Source organism: Monopterus albus, unplaced genomic scaffold (assembly GCF_001952655.1).
Source record: "Monopterus albus unplaced genomic scaffold, M_albus_1.0 scaffold119.1, whole genome shotgun sequence".
Classification (NCBI taxonomy): domain Eukaryota; kingdom Metazoa; phylum Chordata; class Actinopteri; order Synbranchiformes; family Synbranchidae; genus Monopterus; species Monopterus albus.
In genome coordinates, this window is record NW_018127999.1 from 94,187 (window position 1) to 114,167 (window position 19,981).

A 19,981-nucleotide genomic window follows, 5' to 3' on the forward strand; every position below is an offset into this window, starting at 1 on the left:
GGGAACCCCGCCCTAGAAGGCCGCCCAGAAGGCAGCCGAAGCAGATGCCCGAGCCACCTCAGCTGGCTCCTCTCGATGTGGAGGAGCAGCGGTTATACTCTGAGCTCCTCCCAGGTGACCGAGCTCCTCACCCTATCTCTAAGGGTGCGCCCGGCCGCCCTGCGGAGAAAACAGATCTAAATACAACAAACAATTGTCTCCTCACTGAAGTAATAAACCCCGAAGCATGCAACTAAATAATTTTATTTAATAAAGTGAAACCATGATGTCAAAAGACATGTAAGAATAATGTGTCTGGGTTTTGAAAGAGCTGCTGACACAGTGTTACTGACTCCTTCAGCAGTGGAGCTCCCCTCACTGGTGACTGAAAGCACTGTTGTCAACTTTATACACAGTGTGTTACTTCCTGGCTTAAAGCTTATTTAAAGACTGCAAAGGCCACGCACTGTCATGATGTGAGAACTCAAACTAGTGCAAGTGGGTGGCTACTCAGCTATTAACCTCATAAACAGTGCTTGTATTAAACTGAATGTAACAGTTTGAACTAGAAATGAACCAACTTACAGCTGCACTGAAGAGAAACATGCACATAAAATGTGACTGAACTTCACAGGAACCTTAAACCCACATTTGGCCCTGTTTTTTTTTTTTTTTGTCTTGTTTTGTTCTTTTTTCTTTTCCCATTCTGTGGATATTAACACAAGGGTGCGTCTGCTCTTGTGTGTCTGTCTCATTGCAGCTGAAATCACCACAGTCATCTGTGACAAAGTAGAAAAAGCTCAAGTGCTCCTGGATAACATGGAGCGGAAGGAGACTCCCAGCCTGCGAAGAATCATCCTCATGGATGCCTTTGACTCCGATCTCATGAAACGTGGTGAGGGCTGCAGCATCCATGTGCAGGCCATGCAGGAAGTGGAGGTATGACATGTAGATAGAAAAACAACTGTGGTATGCTGCCGGGGGATTTGACTCAGTGCTAGTCATCTAAAATATATGGGGGTAGTATAGGTGAAGAAGCAGTTGTATAGCTTCTGCCAAGACATATCACAGGGATCAGGCAGAACTTGTCACACAATGAAAGATAGTCATCAAAATACCAATGAAGATGTTTGCTGTAATCTAGATGTTTGCTTGGCTACCAAGGGCTGCGCTACTAAATAAGATTTTCACAACCATCCTGTGGAAGCCGGACCAAAAATGTAACTGTAACTAATATGGTAATTAATAATCATTTTTTCTCCTATAGTCAGTGTCATAACCAATTTCAAACTATTTGTTTAAGATGGCCAAGCTGTTTAACTGCTGTCACCACCGTAGTGGCCTCAGTGATTCCACACTTCTTTATAGTGTGCTAAAAGTCTCAACTATGCACAAGCTGAAATTCCATGAGCAGCAGGTCAAAACAAACTAATGTTTAGATTTGGTCAACATACGAGCACAAAATAAGATGTTTGTTAGGAACATTACAGAGCAGGTGAGTTCTTTACTGTATCTCCATGGTGCCGAATTTGACAAATGTGGGGTTTCGCAACCATGAAATCACACACACACACACACACACAACATAATATACAGCTGTCATGTGTTGTTGTGACTTTATATCTGAGGTGATCATTTAGTTCACTGCTCTTTTCATTCCCCTAATTGTTGATGCTTTGTTAGTTCAATCACAACAAGTACACACTGATCCAATGTGCATTTGTTCAAAATGATCCAGCAGATTATAGCAATTCCTTTACTGAAGGGCAATAAATGATAAAAGCAGACTTTTTTCCTTCCCTTTCTCTGTGCACACAAACACAAATATGGAGGAAAGGGGGAAACATTTAGCATGCCTGAAATAAATAAGGGCTTTATAGGCCTACGAGCCATTCAAATGAGTTACAGTAAGTCAAAACAGTCACAGGAAAGTAGCTGGCGGTCACATGTGCGCATGCCATTTTTCTGTGTTGACTGACCTTCATCGATGCGTCAGTGTGACACCTGGCTCTGCTGGTTTACCAGGTTGCTTACAAGAAATGTGACAAGTTATTTCAAATGCTGTGACCTGCAGTCACGAATGCAGCAAAATAAATCACCACAAATACAGGGTCTCTTGACAAGTTCACATTTCTAGAGATGGTTTTTTGAGCATGCTGGCTCCCATCAACACAAACCCACATATTTTTGACCTTTAATAACCAGATGATTGAGCCATGGTATGCTATTCTTGCTTTAGACACTCAATATTCAAGGAGTCATAGGGAATGACACTGAATCTATGTCTGATAATATGATTTTAAAGCCATTTTTGCACTAGTAATTGTTATTTTCATGTTGTTTTTCCTTACAGACTCTGGGCAGAGAGCACTACAAAAAACCTATAGTAAGTGCTAAGTCAAACTAATGATGAAATGGTACAGTAGTATGTTAACATGCTAAACTAAGATGGCGAGCATAGTAAACAGTGTTCCTGCTAGACCTCAGCATGTTAAGGTTATCATTCTGTGCATGGCTCCACAGAGCCACGAGCATGGCGGTAGACTCATAGCTCCATATCGGTGTAAATATACGCAGTTATTTTAACAGCACATGTAACTGAACAAATTATTTTGGTCATCTGTGAGATTATAGATAGATGAATGACACAATAGTGTTGCTGAAAACTGTCACTTGCTTTTTATTCTAAAACAAAATCATGTGACAGATCTTCACATGCTGTTATTTAGAGACTCAGTACTGAACAGTGACTATCCAGTCAGATCCCTCTGGGATGATGCTGGGTGTTAGCCAGCGAAGCTACTGTTTATTCTATTGTAACACATTCCAGTATGCACATAGATTACCCTTTGTTGAAACAGTGTTGGGGAGCGCATATTAGCCCGTCACACATGAACACACACTACTGCAGATGTGATGACAGAGAAAGGAGGCAGAGCCACAAACTATGAATGCAGCTCAACATGTATAAAGATTCTTTATCTACTGCCCTCATAATGCCACTTAAAAGGAATAATAATGCTAATAATGCTAATAATGCTTCAACCCTTATAATATGACTCCTTGACCATGAATATGGACCCATGCATTTTTTATTTTGTTTTATATTTTTATATTTTTAGTGAGTTATCTATTCTATTTATTGGTATGTGTGCTTGATATTGAGTGTGAACCGCTGCTGAAACAATGCAATTTCCCAGATTGGGATTAATAAAGTATTTCTATCTATTTCTATCTATCTATCTATCTATCTATCTATCTATCTATCTATCTATCTATCTATCTATCTATCTATCTATCTATCTATCTATCTATCTTAAATTGATATCATTATTAGTTTGAAAGTTATTCAAGACAAGCAATAATTCAGTAATGGTGGTTTTCTTCAGGATCTAGTGCAGCAGCTGTTGAAGATGCATCAAACTTGTTGACCCTTTGCTGAGTCAGCAGAGTTTCAGCTATAGTTTGATCCTAGCTTGTAGCTTGTTGTCTCAAAGTAGTGAGTTTTTTGTGAGCCCTATAAATTTGAATGCTGTGTATCACCATATCCGGAACATTACTTGGATGCAGATCAGACTTTGGTGTGTGGTATGTCTTATACTGTGTATTTTATGTCCAGGCATTCTAGGCATTGTGTATTGAGTTAGAGAAAAAAATGTTGAAACAGGCTCTATTTCACAATGACAAAGAGGGTTTTTAAAACTTCCTGGATCTGGATATGATCCCGATCAGCACCATGATGGATTATTCCGTGGACCGTACCCTACCTCTGCAAAATGTTTCATCTAAATCCACCTTTTGAGTTATGCTGTGAACAAACCCACACAAACAAACACCAGCAAAACATTATAACTGTATGTAATAATAACTAAGTTTTGTGACTAATAGTTTTATTCTCCACAGCCACCAGCACCAGACGACCTGTCCATTGTGTGTTTCACCAGTGGAACCACAGGTATTAATAGTTTATGTAAATAACATGCATTATTTCTGCATGGGCAATGCAGCTAACTGGCTAACAATGCTATCAGTATCTATTTATCATCTCTATTATTATCCCTGTTATTGTTACACGCATGTCATTTTACGCTTGTTAACAGACAAGTCAATCACACATTCAACTTTTAATGAGAAATAGCTAATGATAAATAAATAAAATGTATTATTAGGGGTTGTCCATTAAGTATCTAAAAATGCACCATTTGGATAAAAACTGTTACCTTTGCTTCTGTTAATATTTTTAGCTGGCACCATCCCAAGCCAAGAAACACAGTGTGTTCCAGTGTAATTAACCAACAACCACACCTTGAATATGATTTCCCTTAATGACATCTGTCAGCAGAAACAATATTCTTGACCTATTATCTGATGCACTTACAAAGGGATAATCGCAAAACAGCTACAGTATGTGCTCTGCATTCATTGAATGTTTATAAAGCTCCTTGGATTAAAATGTTCTCATATAGCAATGTTTGGCCATGAACTCAAACCTGGAGCACTGTGCTGGTTTTCAAGCAATAGTGTATTGTCTGTTTCACTAATAACACTGGGCTGGTAGGTCACCTGCTCTTTACTTTTAAGGTGTTGGTCTAATGTCATGCAGCAGTTAGTAACACAGCAGGTTTAAGCAGCGTTCCAGTTTGGGATTGATAATAAAAAGCCCTCACTGTGTTGTTTGGTTCTCAAGATTAATCACTGAATTAACGGCAATAATAAAACCAGTTTACTGTTAAAATGTCACATATTTTAAGTACATTTTGTGATACTTAATGCTTCTGTGACTCATAGGTTTTCTTATGGTTTAGGTCTCTTGCTAAACAAAAGTGTTTCCAGGACATTTCTAAGAATGATTTTTGTCTGATAGATAAGATCAGTCTGAAATTCAGTACACAGCTATTTCTGTGTAATGCATTTTGGATTTTACTTGTCAAAAAAAAAACATATAACAAACATATATAACACTGGCGTTCACATATACAACAGAGCAGCTCTCTGACTCTTGTGACTGTCATGAATTTTGGACCTATAAATTGATCAAAGGCGACACAGACAGGATGATGTGTATTTACTGTAAAGGAATCCAGTTTCTTCACTACGACAGAGTGACCTAATAACCAGAGTTCACCCTCTCCCTCCTTTCATTAAATACAGTAAATGTCCACTCTGGATTCCCCAGCATGTTCTGACATGCCGGAGAAAGCAGAACATCCATGTGAGTGATGAGTGAGCACTGCTGCTTTTCAGACGTTCTTATCCCACAGCAACCACTGAAACCAGTGGTCAAGGGAACAAAAGCTGAGTCATGTGAGGACCCACTGGTGTCAGTTTACAAGTGATACCAGCTGCAGCTCAGCACTGAAGACACTGCCACATACTGGCTTTGAGAGAGAACTCGCCCCACTACGCCAACGCGTTTAAGTTGCTTCAAGTCACCCTGCATTTCCCGAGAATTTCCTGAGTATCTGTTGCAACATCTCTTCATGTCTGAACCTAAAATACTGTTCATGGCTGTGGGAGCCAGATGGCATGTCTAGAGAGATTAAGACTGGATTTAAGAGTCACTGCCTCTTAGCGACCACAGAAGAATGGAGGGACATTTGAGTAATGGAGAATAAAAATGGTACATTTTGGCTGCTGGAGAAATAGCAAAACACCTCAGTAATCACAAAAAAAGCTAAAAGTCAGGAAAGAGCCTCTTTTTTAAAGTGCTGTTGCCACAGATACACATTGTTTACACATGGTCTGTTAACAGAAATTATTCTTGTATTCTAGACGTGTAATATGAGTGACAGACGGCCCAGGTTGTTGTTCCATATTAGATTTCTTTTATAGATGACTTTATAACCCATCAGGCAGGTGAGAAGAGTTTCACAACCTTGGTGTTTGTGTGTATGTGTGTTTCTCTGTGCTTACACAGGAAATCCAAAAGGAGTCATGCTCACCCATGGGAATGTGGTAGCAGACTTCGCAGGCTTCCTCAAAGTAACAGATGTGAGTGACTCTCTCTTCTTTTGTCTTTTGCTCATCAAATCTGTCCCCCAGTTGTTTGGAAGGCTTATCAAAGACATCTCACTTTGTTAAGTGATTCATCAGTCTGGTTCTATTGTGATTATATGCTTTTACATTGCAGGGCCACTTTTAAGATTACCATTTACTCCCTTCTGTTCCTGCAGAAAGTCATTTGCCCCAACAAAGACGACTGCCTCATTTCCTTCCTGCCGCTGGCTCACATGTTTGAGAGGCTGATCGAGGTAAATGGGTTGGACTATGATTTGTGACTGCAGGAATGTAATAGATATTGTTTATGCGTTTCAGGATGTTAGGGGGTGGTGGGGGCAGAAGAAGGATTTGCACTAAGATTATGAATATTGACACTGTATTTATCCAGTGTGTGGGAAGGAGAAAGAGGGGGATGCTCCTAGTCCTTTCTTTTCATTTCTTTTCATTTCTATTTTCCAGTTTGTTTCCAAGTACAGCAAATCATGTACATGTTGCATCATTTCCTAGTCTACTAAAGCACACACAAAGCATTTGATTGTTAACCTACTTGCACTGGGTCATAAAGCAGATGCCTCCCTCACAACACCTTGTACTTTATTTTGGAGCCAAAGCTGCAGCCTGAGGAGTTTGGCCTTGTTGGGATATTTAGACTGGGGGTCACTGTAATAGTCCATCCATCCATCCATTTTCTTCCGCTTATCCGGGACCGGGTCGCGGGGGGCAGCAGTCTAAGCAAAGATGCCCAGACCTCCCTCTCTCCAGACACTTCCTCCAGCTCCTCCGGGGGGTCACTTCACTGCAGGGAAGAAGTTCTTGTTTCAGCAGTGTTTGAACGGAACCATCTTTCTGTGCTGTTTAAGCATAGTCTCCTCTGGACACGGAGACTAGCCCTGTAATAGTGTCTAGGTTTAACAAGGGTCTACTGTTGAACTGACTGTAGAAACCAGCCTGAATTTTCAGTTTCAGTTTTAGTCAAACTTGCAAAACTATAAATGTATCACTTTTTCCATTCATGCCACTGGTTTTACTTGGATACTTTCCCAGTGTGAAGTCTTAGTCATGCACATGTTTTGCTTTAAACAAAACCTGCCAAGTCAGAGATCTGTTAAGCATTTGCATATCATGATTCTCTTCAGAAATGTGCCCTCACTGGTGTCTATTTATATTTTATAATGGTTTTCAAACCATCACTTTCCATCCATGTTTTGCTAATTGTTTTGACACAACATAGAACAGTTACCATCAAGACCTCAGACAGGGACAGAGCATGGACATAAGCAAATGTTTTTACTAAGAACTTGCTTGTTGTCCTCAGTGATCAGTACTGAAACATCTAACATTTCAAAGATGATGTTCTGAGACTGCTTTTTTGTCTCCTTAAATAAACTTGGGTCCTCCAGTATAATTCACTTAGTGGATTAGTAAGTGTGTATATTTGTGTGTGTGTGTGTGTGGGCGGTGGGGTTGCCTCATCATGAACCAGCCTGATTTGTGTGCCTGCAACCATACAGCAGTGTTGTCAGCGGCGTGAGACTCAGACACAGGAATCCACCTAACTTCCCCAGAAAGCAGCAGATCAGATCACACAAAAAAAGCAAGCGCGACACATGCATACCACACCGCATGTGGTACCAGTGATGCCTCAATCAAAGGGAAAAAAGAGGGTGGACCTTTTGCTTCTCTTGTGTCCTCAGATGCATTTTGTTCACAGTCTCTTCACAACAAACAGATTTTTGCAGAATTATTCCTCACTCAGTTCATTTTGCAAATAAGCATGTGTGTCATAAAATTACTTTAGAGGTCAGGCCAACTGAACATACAGTAACAATGATTAAAAATCCTGTGATATACTTTGTATTTATTCCACTTAAAGTCATTTTCATGCACAAATATTTTTGCTTTGATGCTTTATCTACATTTAGCTTTTAATACTTCATCACTTTTACTTTTTACATTGTACTGATTCTTTTAATTAAGTATAGAATCCACCGCTGGTAGTAACAATGACTATCTTCCACAAACTAGCATCTTTGTTTTAGCTCATTTATAGCATAATGAATTGGTTAGACTTTGATACCCATGGGTTCTGATGGAGCACCGATGACACTTGCTAAATGATGACACTTCAGACTGTGGAAATGAGAACTTGAAACATTAACAACAAATACGATGACGAACACGTAAACTGGCATTTCATGTGATTGCCCAACAAGGAGTTGCCTTGTTTATTTTTAACCACTACACTAGGCTCATCTCTAATTTACCCATTCACATGTAATTCTTGTAAACAGAGTTAGTACAGTGAGGTATTACTGTGACCCTCACCACTCACTATCCATCAAATTATGTGCAGAATTTTAGAAAGGTTTATTTTCTCTCTTAGCTCCATTAATTTTCAATTTTTGATAATAATGGGACTTTTTTATTATTAAACTTACACTACAATTGTAGGATTTCCTCTGTAAAGGATACCACATGGTTAATTCATTTAAGTTTGCTGCGTGTGTTATGTGTCTGCAGTCTGTTGTCTACTGCCATGGAGGACGGATTGGGTTCTATCAGGGCGACATCCGCCTCCTCCCAGATGACATGAAGGCCCTGCGGCCGACCATTTTCCCTGTGGTGCCTCGGCTGCTCAACCGTATGTACGACAAGGTGAGATGACGAGTTACAGTAAAGACGTTTAAGGAAAGTGGGTACAAAGAAATTGAACTTGTTTAATTCAGTGTGATTCTCTCCTGTTAAATTGCTGCTCTTCTGGAAAATGACTCCTACGCTGACAGGGATTTGCAGATTTGAAAATGTTATGAAACTGATTACCACTACCTCTATGAGTCGTGTATTCAGCACTGCTGCTGTGGTTTAGGAATAAAATGAAGTGCCTTTTTTCAACAATGACTAATGCAATCCAAGTCTGGTTTTCTCAGAAAGGCATGTTATGTAATTAACAGAGAATCATGGCAAATCATGTAAGAGGGAAAAAATAGTTTTGTTCTTGCATTAACAATGGCTTTGCCTTCTTCTTTTTAATTTCTGGGCAGTTTCACATCACTAAATGTACAAGTTTTCAGCAGCTGGAATTAGGAGGGACGGTCCACAACCATAGTCTTTGTCTCCTGTGCAGATCCTGAGCCAGGCTAACACTCCACTGAAACGCTGGCTGCTCAACTTTGCTGCCAAGAAAAAAGGTGCTGAAGTGAGCAGTGGGATCATTCGCAGTGACAGCATCTGGGACAAACTCTTCTTCAGTAAGATTCAGGTAAATAGTGTTTCCTCTCCCTGAGCTAAATGTAAGGCACCCACTACATTAGCTGTTGATATCCTGCAACAACACTGCCACTTCATACTTGCCTGTTTGCTTAGTGCAGTTCAGAGTATAGCTTAATAGCTGGAAAAGTCGATTTGAAGTCAGTCTCAGGTTAGCTCAAAGCCAGAATTTAATGTTGTGGTTTTCACCCAAAATACAGACACTCAGCTAATCTGCTTCGTCAGGCGTGTGTGGGAGTGGCTTGTTTAGATTTCACTGATAAATGAGCCGTATCAGAGACATATCCTCTTCTAACTGAGCTCAGCCACCAATGGGAAGACCAGATAGAAACAACTAATACAGAAATCTCTCAATTTAAATAACCAGAAGAGTTTATTAGCCCCGTGCTCATAGCAGGAAGATGGCTGAGAAAAAAAGGTCCATTATTTCCAACCCAGCAGAAACATCAAGTTGTTTATTATTATTATTATTATTATTAGCAGTAGTAGTAGTGATAGCAGTATTGAAAACAGAAATTAAGACCCATTTTGTGTTAATAATGTGTTTTCCCTTTGTACAGAACAGCCTGGGAGGAAGGTTGAGGATGGTAATAACAGGAGCAGCTCCTACCTCACCCACTGTCCTGGGGTTCCTCAGAGCAGCTCTGGGGTGCCAGGTGAAAAACACACACAGCCGCACACACACATGTTATACTTCTGTTCTTGTGAGGAATCTAATTAATTTAATGAGTTTTGAATCGAGTTTCAGCTCAGTGTTTAGCTGTGTCTCAGCCACAGCAGGCAGCTGTTTTCAGCCAAAAAGACTTAAGACTCCTCTGTACACTGTTCAGCACCAAACAGCAGACAAACACAGCTGGAGACATGCTGGTGAATATAGTGACACAACTAAAGAGCTGGATATTTCCTTCAGGAGACCAAAATAGAGCTAAAAAACATTGGACTTATATTCATCAGGCAGAACCAGAAACATGGCTCCAGGTAAATGATAATGCTGCTCCATAACAGCTGGATGTTTTATGTCCTCACTCTCATGGTCTAAAACTATAGGGAACATGCACTTAAACTACTCACAGTAATAATCATTTATTTGTCTATATAGCACTTTACAACAAAGGAGCTCAAAGTGCTTCACAATAAAACAGAGATAAAACAGAGCATTGCCAAAATTACATAAAGAAACAAACAAACAAACAAAAAAGGTTAACATTGCACAAGTTTAAAACAATGATCTATAAGAACCATAAAATTCTTGTAAAATGAAAATGAGTCCAAATACAGAGAGAGTAAGATTGCAAAATATAAAATCAGGATGGCTTGTAGGCCCTGTATAGCATTGCTGCTAAATATTAGATGCCAAAAGCCCGTCTGAATAAATGTGCCTTTAATTTAGACTTAAAAACCATTAATTCCGTTATAGATCGAACCTCAGGGGGCAGGGCATTCCAGAGCTTGGGGGCATACATGGCGAAAGAACGATCTCCCCACTTTTTATACCTTGCCCACGGGACAACCAGAGACACATGCTCAGAGGAACGCAATGCTCTGACCGGGGTATAAATGGTTAAAAGTTCGGTCAAATAGACTGGCGCAAGACCATTAATGGCCTTGAACACAAACAGTAACATTTTAAAATCTATTCTGAACTGCACTGGAAGCCAGTGAAGGGACCGAAGAACTGGGGTGATGTGAGCATTCTTTGGAGTGTTTGTAGGTCGCCTTGAGATAAAAACAGCTTCACCTTTGCTAGGAGCCTCAGCTGAAGGAAGCTTGTTTTGACCACTGAACTAATTTACTTGTCAAATTTGAGGCTGCTATCAAATAACACTGCCCAGGTTTTTCACAGTTTGAGTGAATAACAGCAGTCACATACACATATATATAAATAATATGTGGTTGCACTCAAATGCTTCCCAGAGCCCTTCTGTTAACACTGTCTGTGTCTGTGTGTAGGTGTATGAGGCATATGGCCAGACAGAGTGCACAGCTGGCTGCACCTACACTACGCCTGGAGACTGGACACCGGGTAAGCCTACATCTGTGCACCACAGCTGGATAAGAAAGCCAGGTCCTTATCTCTGCCTGAGTCACTGACCTTGTTTACTTGACTGTAGGCTCAGTTCAAGGCCTAAAAGGGATGTGGCTAGTTCATGATTTTAAGGAGTGGATATCTCCCATGTTGACATAGGGTTTAATTGAGCACAGTCTGTAAACATCACTGCTGCTCCCCAGGTCAACCTGCCATCTAAATGCTTTGGTGACACTGCCAAAGTTCAATACCGTGACTGCTCTGTGGGGTGGGGTCAAAGATGCTCAGATAATGAGACACATATTTCCAGACACTTATTAGCTCTGCTCCTGAGGAGTGATTCACACGTGGCACCTTGGGGGGGGGGGAAAGCATAGCACCAGTGTGGAGGGGGAAGATATCCAGTAGATCAAGGTGATAGAAGGGAGAGGCTTCAAAGGGTGAGATGGAGCTGTTTGACAACATTATTAACAGTCATCATGCTTGCTTAGGTGATTGCCAACAACAGCAAATGTGAATAAGTACTGTAGCTGCCATAACTGCCTGCATTTACCCAGTAGCATGCTGCATAGTTAGACTTCTTGGCACTGATAGTAGTTTTCCAAGTGACCTTTGTCCATATATAGACTTGAAGATCTGTTATAATTAGCTGTCTGATTTATTGTAAAGTGTGCCTTTCTGTGAAGACTGATATCCAATAATACATTTACTCTAAGTATTAAACCAAAACAAACCAGCACATTTTAACATAAAATCTTTGTTTCTTCTTTCAGCTGTATGTTCAAACCAATAAAAATTATGTTTTGAAGGTCAATGTCACAAAGAATAATTGGCTACTACTGTTTTTGTTGTTGTTTTTGTTGTTATAACTAAATATCTAGAAATTTTGAAAACTCTTAGGGTTTGCTTTTCATGTAATAACAAGTCTGTGGATGGAATGTTATTAGAATGGTATGGAGCTATGTAAGACAGTGGATAGTGTTTCATGATGGTGACATGTTTGTTCCACTGAAAGATGATCCCCTAGCATGTATACACTGAAAACATTTGTGGTTCAAAAGCTGTGTATATGAGAGTATTTTTCAGAGGCCAACCAATGAAACATGTACATGAGCCAAAACCACACCAAACCAAAATCACTTGACAGCTCACTGCTGTTCCTGGGAATCTGATGAACATGCCATCACCCGCTCAGTTCACTCACAAGACAAGGCTATGTGGACAGAGCTTTACCCAAAATTGGTTTGGGATAACGTAAACTCAGTAGGTAATCCCCAGGGAATGGTTTGATCTCATTTTCAAGTGACTAAATAAATCCACTTAATTCCTGACGGGGACATGGTGATGAGTAGGGATTTTAGTAATTGTGAAAGCCAAAATATGGATTCATCTGCATGCACATTGGGATACAGAGGAGTGATAGTTGTCAGTTACTGTACAAACATTTTTGTTGTTGAGGATTTTATACTGTACATCAAAGCATTTGTTAGCACACTAGCATTAGCATTTTCAGTATCTTACTATTAGTTGTGGAATTATAATTATCTTTTTTTGTCCTTTATATGAAGCATGCACAAACATTTGTATTGAAAGCTTATGACACAGGACAGTATTCTCATGTGGCAAAAAGTTATGCACCTTAGTAGCAATAACTTGTATATTTCAATTGTATTGTTGCTGCCAAATTACATTTTTGTACTTTAAGATATCACTATAAGTCTAATTGTTGATATTAAATGTAATTCCCAATCATACTCTTTGAATCAGTAAAAGAATGAACTGCACATGTAGTCAGAAACATCCACTGTTACATGTACATCTCCCACTGAACCACTGGTCCTTCCCAGCTACTGATACTTGACTGGAGAAGAACACACTGTGGGAAAACACTGCATATTTAGAAGAAAAGATTGTTTAGAATGTGCTCAGTATAAAGTTGGACTTAAGCTTTAAAAGAGACAGTGAACTTTCTTGAGTGGTTCTAAAACTGGTTCTCCTCCCTCTGCTGAAAATATCCCCATATTTTTTTAGAGTAACAATGCCAATAATAACAACATTCCATCACAGAACATTATGCATAACTACAAATAAGGCAAAAGAACAACATGAGCACTACGTGAAATGTGTCCTATCCTGTTGTGCTTCTTGTAGCAAGGGAGTGTGATGCTCAGTAATTATGTTGTTTAGCCAAGGCAGGGCAAATTTATTTCTATAGTACACTTCATATACAAAGGCAAGTCAAAATGCTTAAGATAAATATTACTTAAAGGCAACAACATGACAGTACAAGTAACAACATGCATGAGTAGATACCTAGTAACTAGCATAGCTGTGTCAGACTTTGGATTCTCACTATACTTTGTCCCCCTTTACTTCAGTCATCCCAAAACCTAACCTCTGAGTAGTTCACACCAGATGCTTCCATAAGATTTGAAACAACAGTGATCTAACATCAGACTGTAGTCTAGCATCCCCCCCTGCTGCTCAGTTTTGATAGTTCATCAGCTATATTTATTTCATTTTCTTTAAACACAAATTTTATGTACTTCTTTTCCTTTAGCTTTCATTGACATGTTGACAATCATGGCTAATGGATGTAACCAAATGAAACAAACAAAATGATATTGTTATTTTGGTGAGTTTTCTAATGATTTTTCTGGCTGTGATTTTGTGAATAGGTCACGTTGGTGCCCCGTTGCCATGTAACCTTATTAAACTGGTGGATGTTCCTGAGAAGAACTACTTTGCCTCTAAGGGAGAGGGAGAGGTAAGCAGAGTGATTATGAAATAAACATAATATACATGCAAGCATGTGTTCATTATGATGTATGAGTTAATTATAAGTTCTTTATAATGTTACTTTGAATTGATTATTTTAAATAAACAAGACCAGCTGTGAAAAAAGCAACATTAAAAATCTTTACTAAAGCAGAAAAAGGCTTTGAGTTGATTTCTAGAACTAACAGATCTCATCTCTACTGAGAAAAAAGAAGTAATCCAAGTCTTTTAAAATATGTTTAATGTAGGGGAAAGGTGTAAAATAGGATAGGCACATACTTTCTATAAGAATAAAAATGTACAACTTGTGTTAGTGTTTGTACAAGTAATACAGTGCATAAACAATGTTGCACCTCTGACCTCAAGCTTTTTCCACTTTTCGAATCTTCCATCTAGATTTATGTGAAGGGACCAAACGTTTTTAAGGGCTACCTCAAAGACCCAGAGAGAACGGCTGAGACACTGGACGCAGACGGTTGGCTCCGCACCGGAGACATCGGCAAATGGTTACCTGTACGTATATATAGTGTACAGACTCCAGTCTTTTAGGTTATAATGCATGGTGCCTCACATATTACACAATGACCTTTCCTTTTGTTTCCTCTGCTCATCATATTTCTGTATAACCCCTCTTTCCTGTAGAATGGCACACTGAAGATCATCGACAGGAAGAAGCATATCTTCAAGCTGGCACAGGGCGAGTACATCTCCCCAGAGAAGATTGAAAACATCTACATCAGGAGTGAACCTGTGGCACAGCTCTATGTTCATGGAGACAGTCTGCAGGTAATGACAATGACAGACTCACATGCATACACAGTGTATTATTCTCCCATAGACCTTGATATGAATTAGGTCACCTACTTCAATTCTTGTACTCAAGAGCTACTGAGAGCCTGATGTGCTCCATATTAAACCAGGACAAATAAAATACATGGTCACCCATCTCATGCCATTTTAAGTTGAATTAGTCCTCAGTCTTTTTACTTTCCCCGCTAATGTCTGTGTTTGCTCTCTCCAGTCCTGTTTGGTGGGAATTGTGGTTCCTGACCCTGAGATCATGCCTGAATGGGCCAAGAAGAAAGGAATATTAGGCACCTACAAGGACCTCTGTAAAAACACGGTAGGTGACACCTGGCTCAGGCTTTCGCTAGGTATAATCAGTCTGTGGATCACACTGTTAATGACAGATGTTGAAAATATTGAACTTCTTTTGTCAACAGGAACTAAAGAAAGCAATCCTTGAAGATTTGGTGCGTCTAGGCAAAGCTAGTGGCCTACACTCTTTTGAGCAGGTAGGCAGGCAGTTATATGTTTGTATTTTAGACAGAAATATACAAAATATAACTATGGTCTTAAAGCTATACTATGTCTGTATACATATATCTTTATTGGGTCCACAAGCTATGCAATGGCTAACAGGGAAATATTTATTCTGCAGCAAATTTTAGATACATCTGGTTATACTTGACTAAACTGTAAACATCTGTAGCTTCAGCTTTATAAATATGGAAAAGTGTTTGCTAGTATTGCTGACATAGAGTAGGTGCTTGTTTCTTTGGATAAGCAAAGGCTGATGTTAATAACCAAAGAAGTCTGCAATAGCCTGGGGAAACTGTCAAGAATCTTGGTCTTATTCATCTTCCTTCCATCCTTTCTACTCTTTTCCATTTTGCTTTTAAAGGTGAAGAACATCTACGTTCAGAGTGAGATGTTCTCCATTCAAAACGGCCTCTTGACTCCAACACTAAAGGCCAAGAGACCAGAGCTGAAGGAATTCTTCAAGGACAAGATTGACCAGCTCTACAGCAACATCTCCATGTGAAGGCCGGTGGACCTCATTTTCGTTCTCATCAACACAGAGATTTGCTTTGACCGTTGATCTGCACTGGGACAAATCAGTGACACCTTACTCCTAACATGCCTTGGTAAAGCAAGCCAACCCAGGCCCTACTGTGGGCAATTTAAAATACCTAAACAAAACACAATCAAACAGAAATGAAGAGAAATACAATACAATACACATTACTATGCGTATTCCCATTTATATACGCATTTACTGTATTATAATTACATGAAAACATATGTTAAAAGGACAATTATTTAGTTTTCAACTGATTTTTTTCCACTATAACATGAATTTTCCATGGTGCATTACAAATACATCACAAAACAAAAATCAATGTATTGCATTTCGGTGTTGTCCAGCAGAGGGCAGCACAGTTCTGCCAGTACTAAATATAAACCTATCATTAGCTTTTATGAGCAGGTGCAAAAACAATGGACAGCTGTTGTTTTCTCATGTCTGGATTTGAATGTACCATTGGAAATTCACAGCACAATAAAAAACAATTTATTTAGTTATTAAAGACCAAACAATCCCGTATAGTATTCACCCTTTAACATGCTTTTCATTTAATTTTGACACAGTAAATGCATGCATGCAAAGGAATTATATACTATGTATTGTAGTTTATCTTTATTTCTTACTTCAATTAGTTGTAATTTAGGCATTTGAAATCTTCTACATACTGCTAACTGCTATCCACCCTAACCGACCATCAAATGCTCTGTCCCCAGCAGCAGAAACTCATCAGCACTTTTACGTTGAGCCGTCCTTTCACACTTCCTGTCTCTCTGCTTCTGTTCTCTCCCATACAAGTTTAAACCTAGCAGCCGAACACAGCCTAAATCCAGTGTATGAGAAGATGTCATTTGTGGGACACTAATTGAAGCTATCTGCAATGGAAAATAGCAGATTTTTATTTCGGTCAGCAGCACCTTAAGCAGGGCCTGGTACATCTCCCCTGATCTGATGCAACAAAGACTAAAATCACGTTCAACACAGGCATCATGCAATTAGACCAAAACCAAATCCTGCTGTTTGAGAGCAGAACTATGATGGAAAGAGTAGCAGCTCCTGCCTTACAAATTGTTCCATGCACTGCATCTTGGTGTTTGAACCACATCCAAATTGCTGTTCATATCATGTATTTACTTCACTCATTTATTCATTAAGTCATCTCTACAGGACATTGCTGCATGCATGCTCCTTGTTTATAAGAAGCACCGGCCCACTCTAATGATCATCAGATTTCCTTCTCTACAGTTGACACAATCACAACCTTCATTTCATCCATCTTTGCACAAAGTGTATGTCAGGTAATAGAAAAAAAAAGAAATGATGCAAACCAGGGTACAGGGCAATGCATGCATTTTGCCTTGCTACACTGGGACCATTAGCGTTTGACTAGAAAAGGGCGAGTAGTTGTTGGTGCCCATTAATAGTAGGTTGTGTACAGCTGCCCACAGCCACTGCTGCTAGTGCACGACTTTGTAATGTAAGCAAAGCTGAGGAATTCCGTTTACCGAAGGCAAACAGAACAAACAACGACTTTTAAAGACAAAAAACAATTTTCCTAAGGGGTTTTCACATAGATGTAATGTATAGGCTTTTTAAATTGATTACCATCCCAAAGCATAAACAATGTGGATGTACATTAGTGAGGACAGCTAGATGTAATCATATTTATTAATTGATGGTTTGAATGGATTTTTTTTCTTTCTTCGTGTGTGTAGTGAGATGAATTGTACTTATTTATTCATCTATTCTGCTGTAAAATGGAATCAGCACCATATCCCTGTAATGAGTGCAGCAATAGGGATGAGGGAGGGTGGGCAATACAACAAGGACAATGAAATAAAAAACACTCTGGAATGATTTTAAACTTGTGTCTTTCTTCTTCTTCTTCTTGGGCAGTGGTGGCCTAAGGATTAGAGAAGTGGGCCTGGGGGCTGGAAAGTTCAGTCTCTACACTGACACAGTGAAGTGGAGAAGTTAAAAAACAAAAAACAACAGTACTTGTTTCTCCGTCAAGAGAAAAGGTGTGGCTGTACTGGGCGGGTTCCACGTGTGAATGTGTGAGTGAGTGACATCAGGGCAGCAAAATAGAGACGGGCTCTGAATGAAACGTACCTCAATAAATAAATTCAAATACAGTGCTACTTGCATGCAGGTGTTAATTTTGAAGTATGCTATTGTGCCAGCTGAACGAAACGGACATATCTTTGGAGCAGCAATTGCGTAACAAATATTGGGATTGTTTACTTAAGTCAAGAATCTGTACTGTCTTTATGCATAGCACTGTAGTAGTGTCATAACATAAAAATCAATGCATATTAAATCTGTATGAGCTTCTATTATTCTATTCTTATATCTTCTATTATTATTCAAATGTTTTACTTGTCTTCAGCATGTTTTGTTTAATAAAACAGCAAACTATCTAAGGTGTAGAAAGAAATTTGATTATGATTGGAACCAACCACAATAAAGCTGAGACTATAACACAAACAGATTCATTTATGTCAGGTAAAGAGTGGAATTTAATGAGATGCATATTTTCATCAAACTGTCCACTCTCAAAATGAATCAAATAGCAGTGTGTATTGCATAAAACAACAGTTCTTTACACTGAATATAAATCATGATCATTGTCTTTTTTCACTTGCTAGTCTGAAGACAAAGGATTTGAGGTAATACATTTTTAATTTTGCTTAAATCAAAAGTAAGAGGGATTATAGTCAAAGCCTAAAAATACACATTGGCTTGCTCAGTTCACAAGAAAAAGGTCCACCATGTGCATGAAGAGGGTATTGCTCAAAAGCCTCATTACTCCTGCAATCTATGAAGCAAAGCACATCCCAACTACGCAATTTAACATTCATAATGCTAATGAACAAGTCCAAACATCCAGCCCAGCTGAAGCCTGAGGCAGAGACACCTAGAACGGGTGAGATAAACGTTAAACATGACACATTACATCTGAGTATGATGCTTAAAATTTCTGCAGAAAGTCCAAAGAAAGCCAATGTCTTTGAATTGCTTAATGATAATGACAGGGATCTGTCAAACTCAGAAGTGCTCCTTTATTTCCTCTCACAGTCTAAATGTCTAAAACGGAAAATGAAATTCAATTAGCTGTTTAATTATTAATTAAATATGTTGTTCAAAGAGACACCACAGCCTGCCATTTAGGATGCGCCTGCTCACCATGAACCTTGTGAATATAATCCAAGTGACCTTTTAACTCCAATTGCTTCTCTACCTGGCCTTTATTGTTATTCCACAAACACTGTGGCACTGTCAGATGATTTTTTTGATAGTGACCAAGCCAGTTCACACGATTGGTCCTTTGAATACTGCTGTTTATGAAAATTTAGTTTCACTGTTTGCACTCAAAAACCCCAAGTTTCATTTTATATTTATTTTGCATCACTGCACAGCCCATCTCATCCCAGCCTATAAGCAGAAACTTAAAGATTTCTGCAGACCCCTCATACCCTGGACACAAACTGTTTGAACTCCTCCCCTCTGGACTGTGCTACAGGTCGCTGTACGGCAAAACAACCAGGCATAAGGACAGCTTCTTCCCCACACCATCTCCCCGATGAACACTTAACCCATGACTGTATAAAAGAACAACAACCCTCAGTGCGATACCTGTAAATACACTTTTGTATATATCTATCTGGAAAACTGCATCTAAACTGTGTGTATATACTTCTATATGTATAAGTACTTTATTTTTATAATGCACATTCTTTTTCTTTTTTATTCTCTCAGTCTTATCTTGCTTACTTATCTACTCGTTGCCTTAGGGAAGATCCACTATACCAGAGTCAGATTTCTCTGTGTCCAACACACCTGGCCAATAAAGCTGACTCTAAGGGTTATCAAAGGTGCGTGGTGCAATGTGACCACTAGATGTCCGACCTGCATTTGATTCAGTAACCATAAATAATCGTGTTTCTTTTCCGGGCAGAGGTTGATCAAGTTTCATATGTGAAGTATAGCTCCTAGCCTACACACTGTGATGTTTGTGAAACTTACTTATATCGCATTGTGTGCCATTTGTGTTTAATGAAAGATAA

General features: G+C 39.2%; 1 protein-coding gene across 1 annotated transcript in view; it reads left to right on the top strand.

Moving 5' to 3' along the window:
• The window catches only part of acsl6 (acyl-CoA synthetase long chain family member 6), a 34,359-nt gene extending 17,131 nt beyond the window's left edge, over positions 1–17,228 (top strand). The window contains exons 7-21 of the mRNA XM_020611977.1: positions 740–918; positions 2,333–2,365; positions 3,883–3,934; positions 5,897–5,970; positions 6,153–6,230; positions 8,500–8,634; positions 9,104–9,238; positions 9,807–9,902; positions 11,197–11,269; positions 13,951–14,039; positions 14,447–14,563; positions 14,693–14,836; positions 15,072–15,173; positions 15,274–15,345; positions 15,735–17,228. Of these exons, the coding sequence (XP_020467633.1) occupies positions 740–918; positions 2,333–2,365; positions 3,883–3,934; positions 5,897–5,970; positions 6,153–6,230; positions 8,500–8,634; positions 9,104–9,238; positions 9,807–9,902; positions 11,197–11,269; positions 13,951–14,039; positions 14,447–14,563; positions 14,693–14,836; positions 15,072–15,173; positions 15,274–15,345; positions 15,735–15,875 (1,520 nt within the window). The 3' untranslated portion in view covers positions 15,876–17,228. The remainder of the gene's footprint in view (positions 1–739; positions 919–2,332; positions 2,366–3,882; positions 3,935–5,896; positions 5,971–6,152; positions 6,231–8,499; positions 8,635–9,103; positions 9,239–9,806; positions 9,903–11,196; positions 11,270–13,950; positions 14,040–14,446; positions 14,564–14,692; positions 14,837–15,071; positions 15,174–15,273; positions 15,346–15,734) is intronic.
• The last annotated feature ends 2,753 nt before the right edge of the window (positions 17,229–19,981 follow it).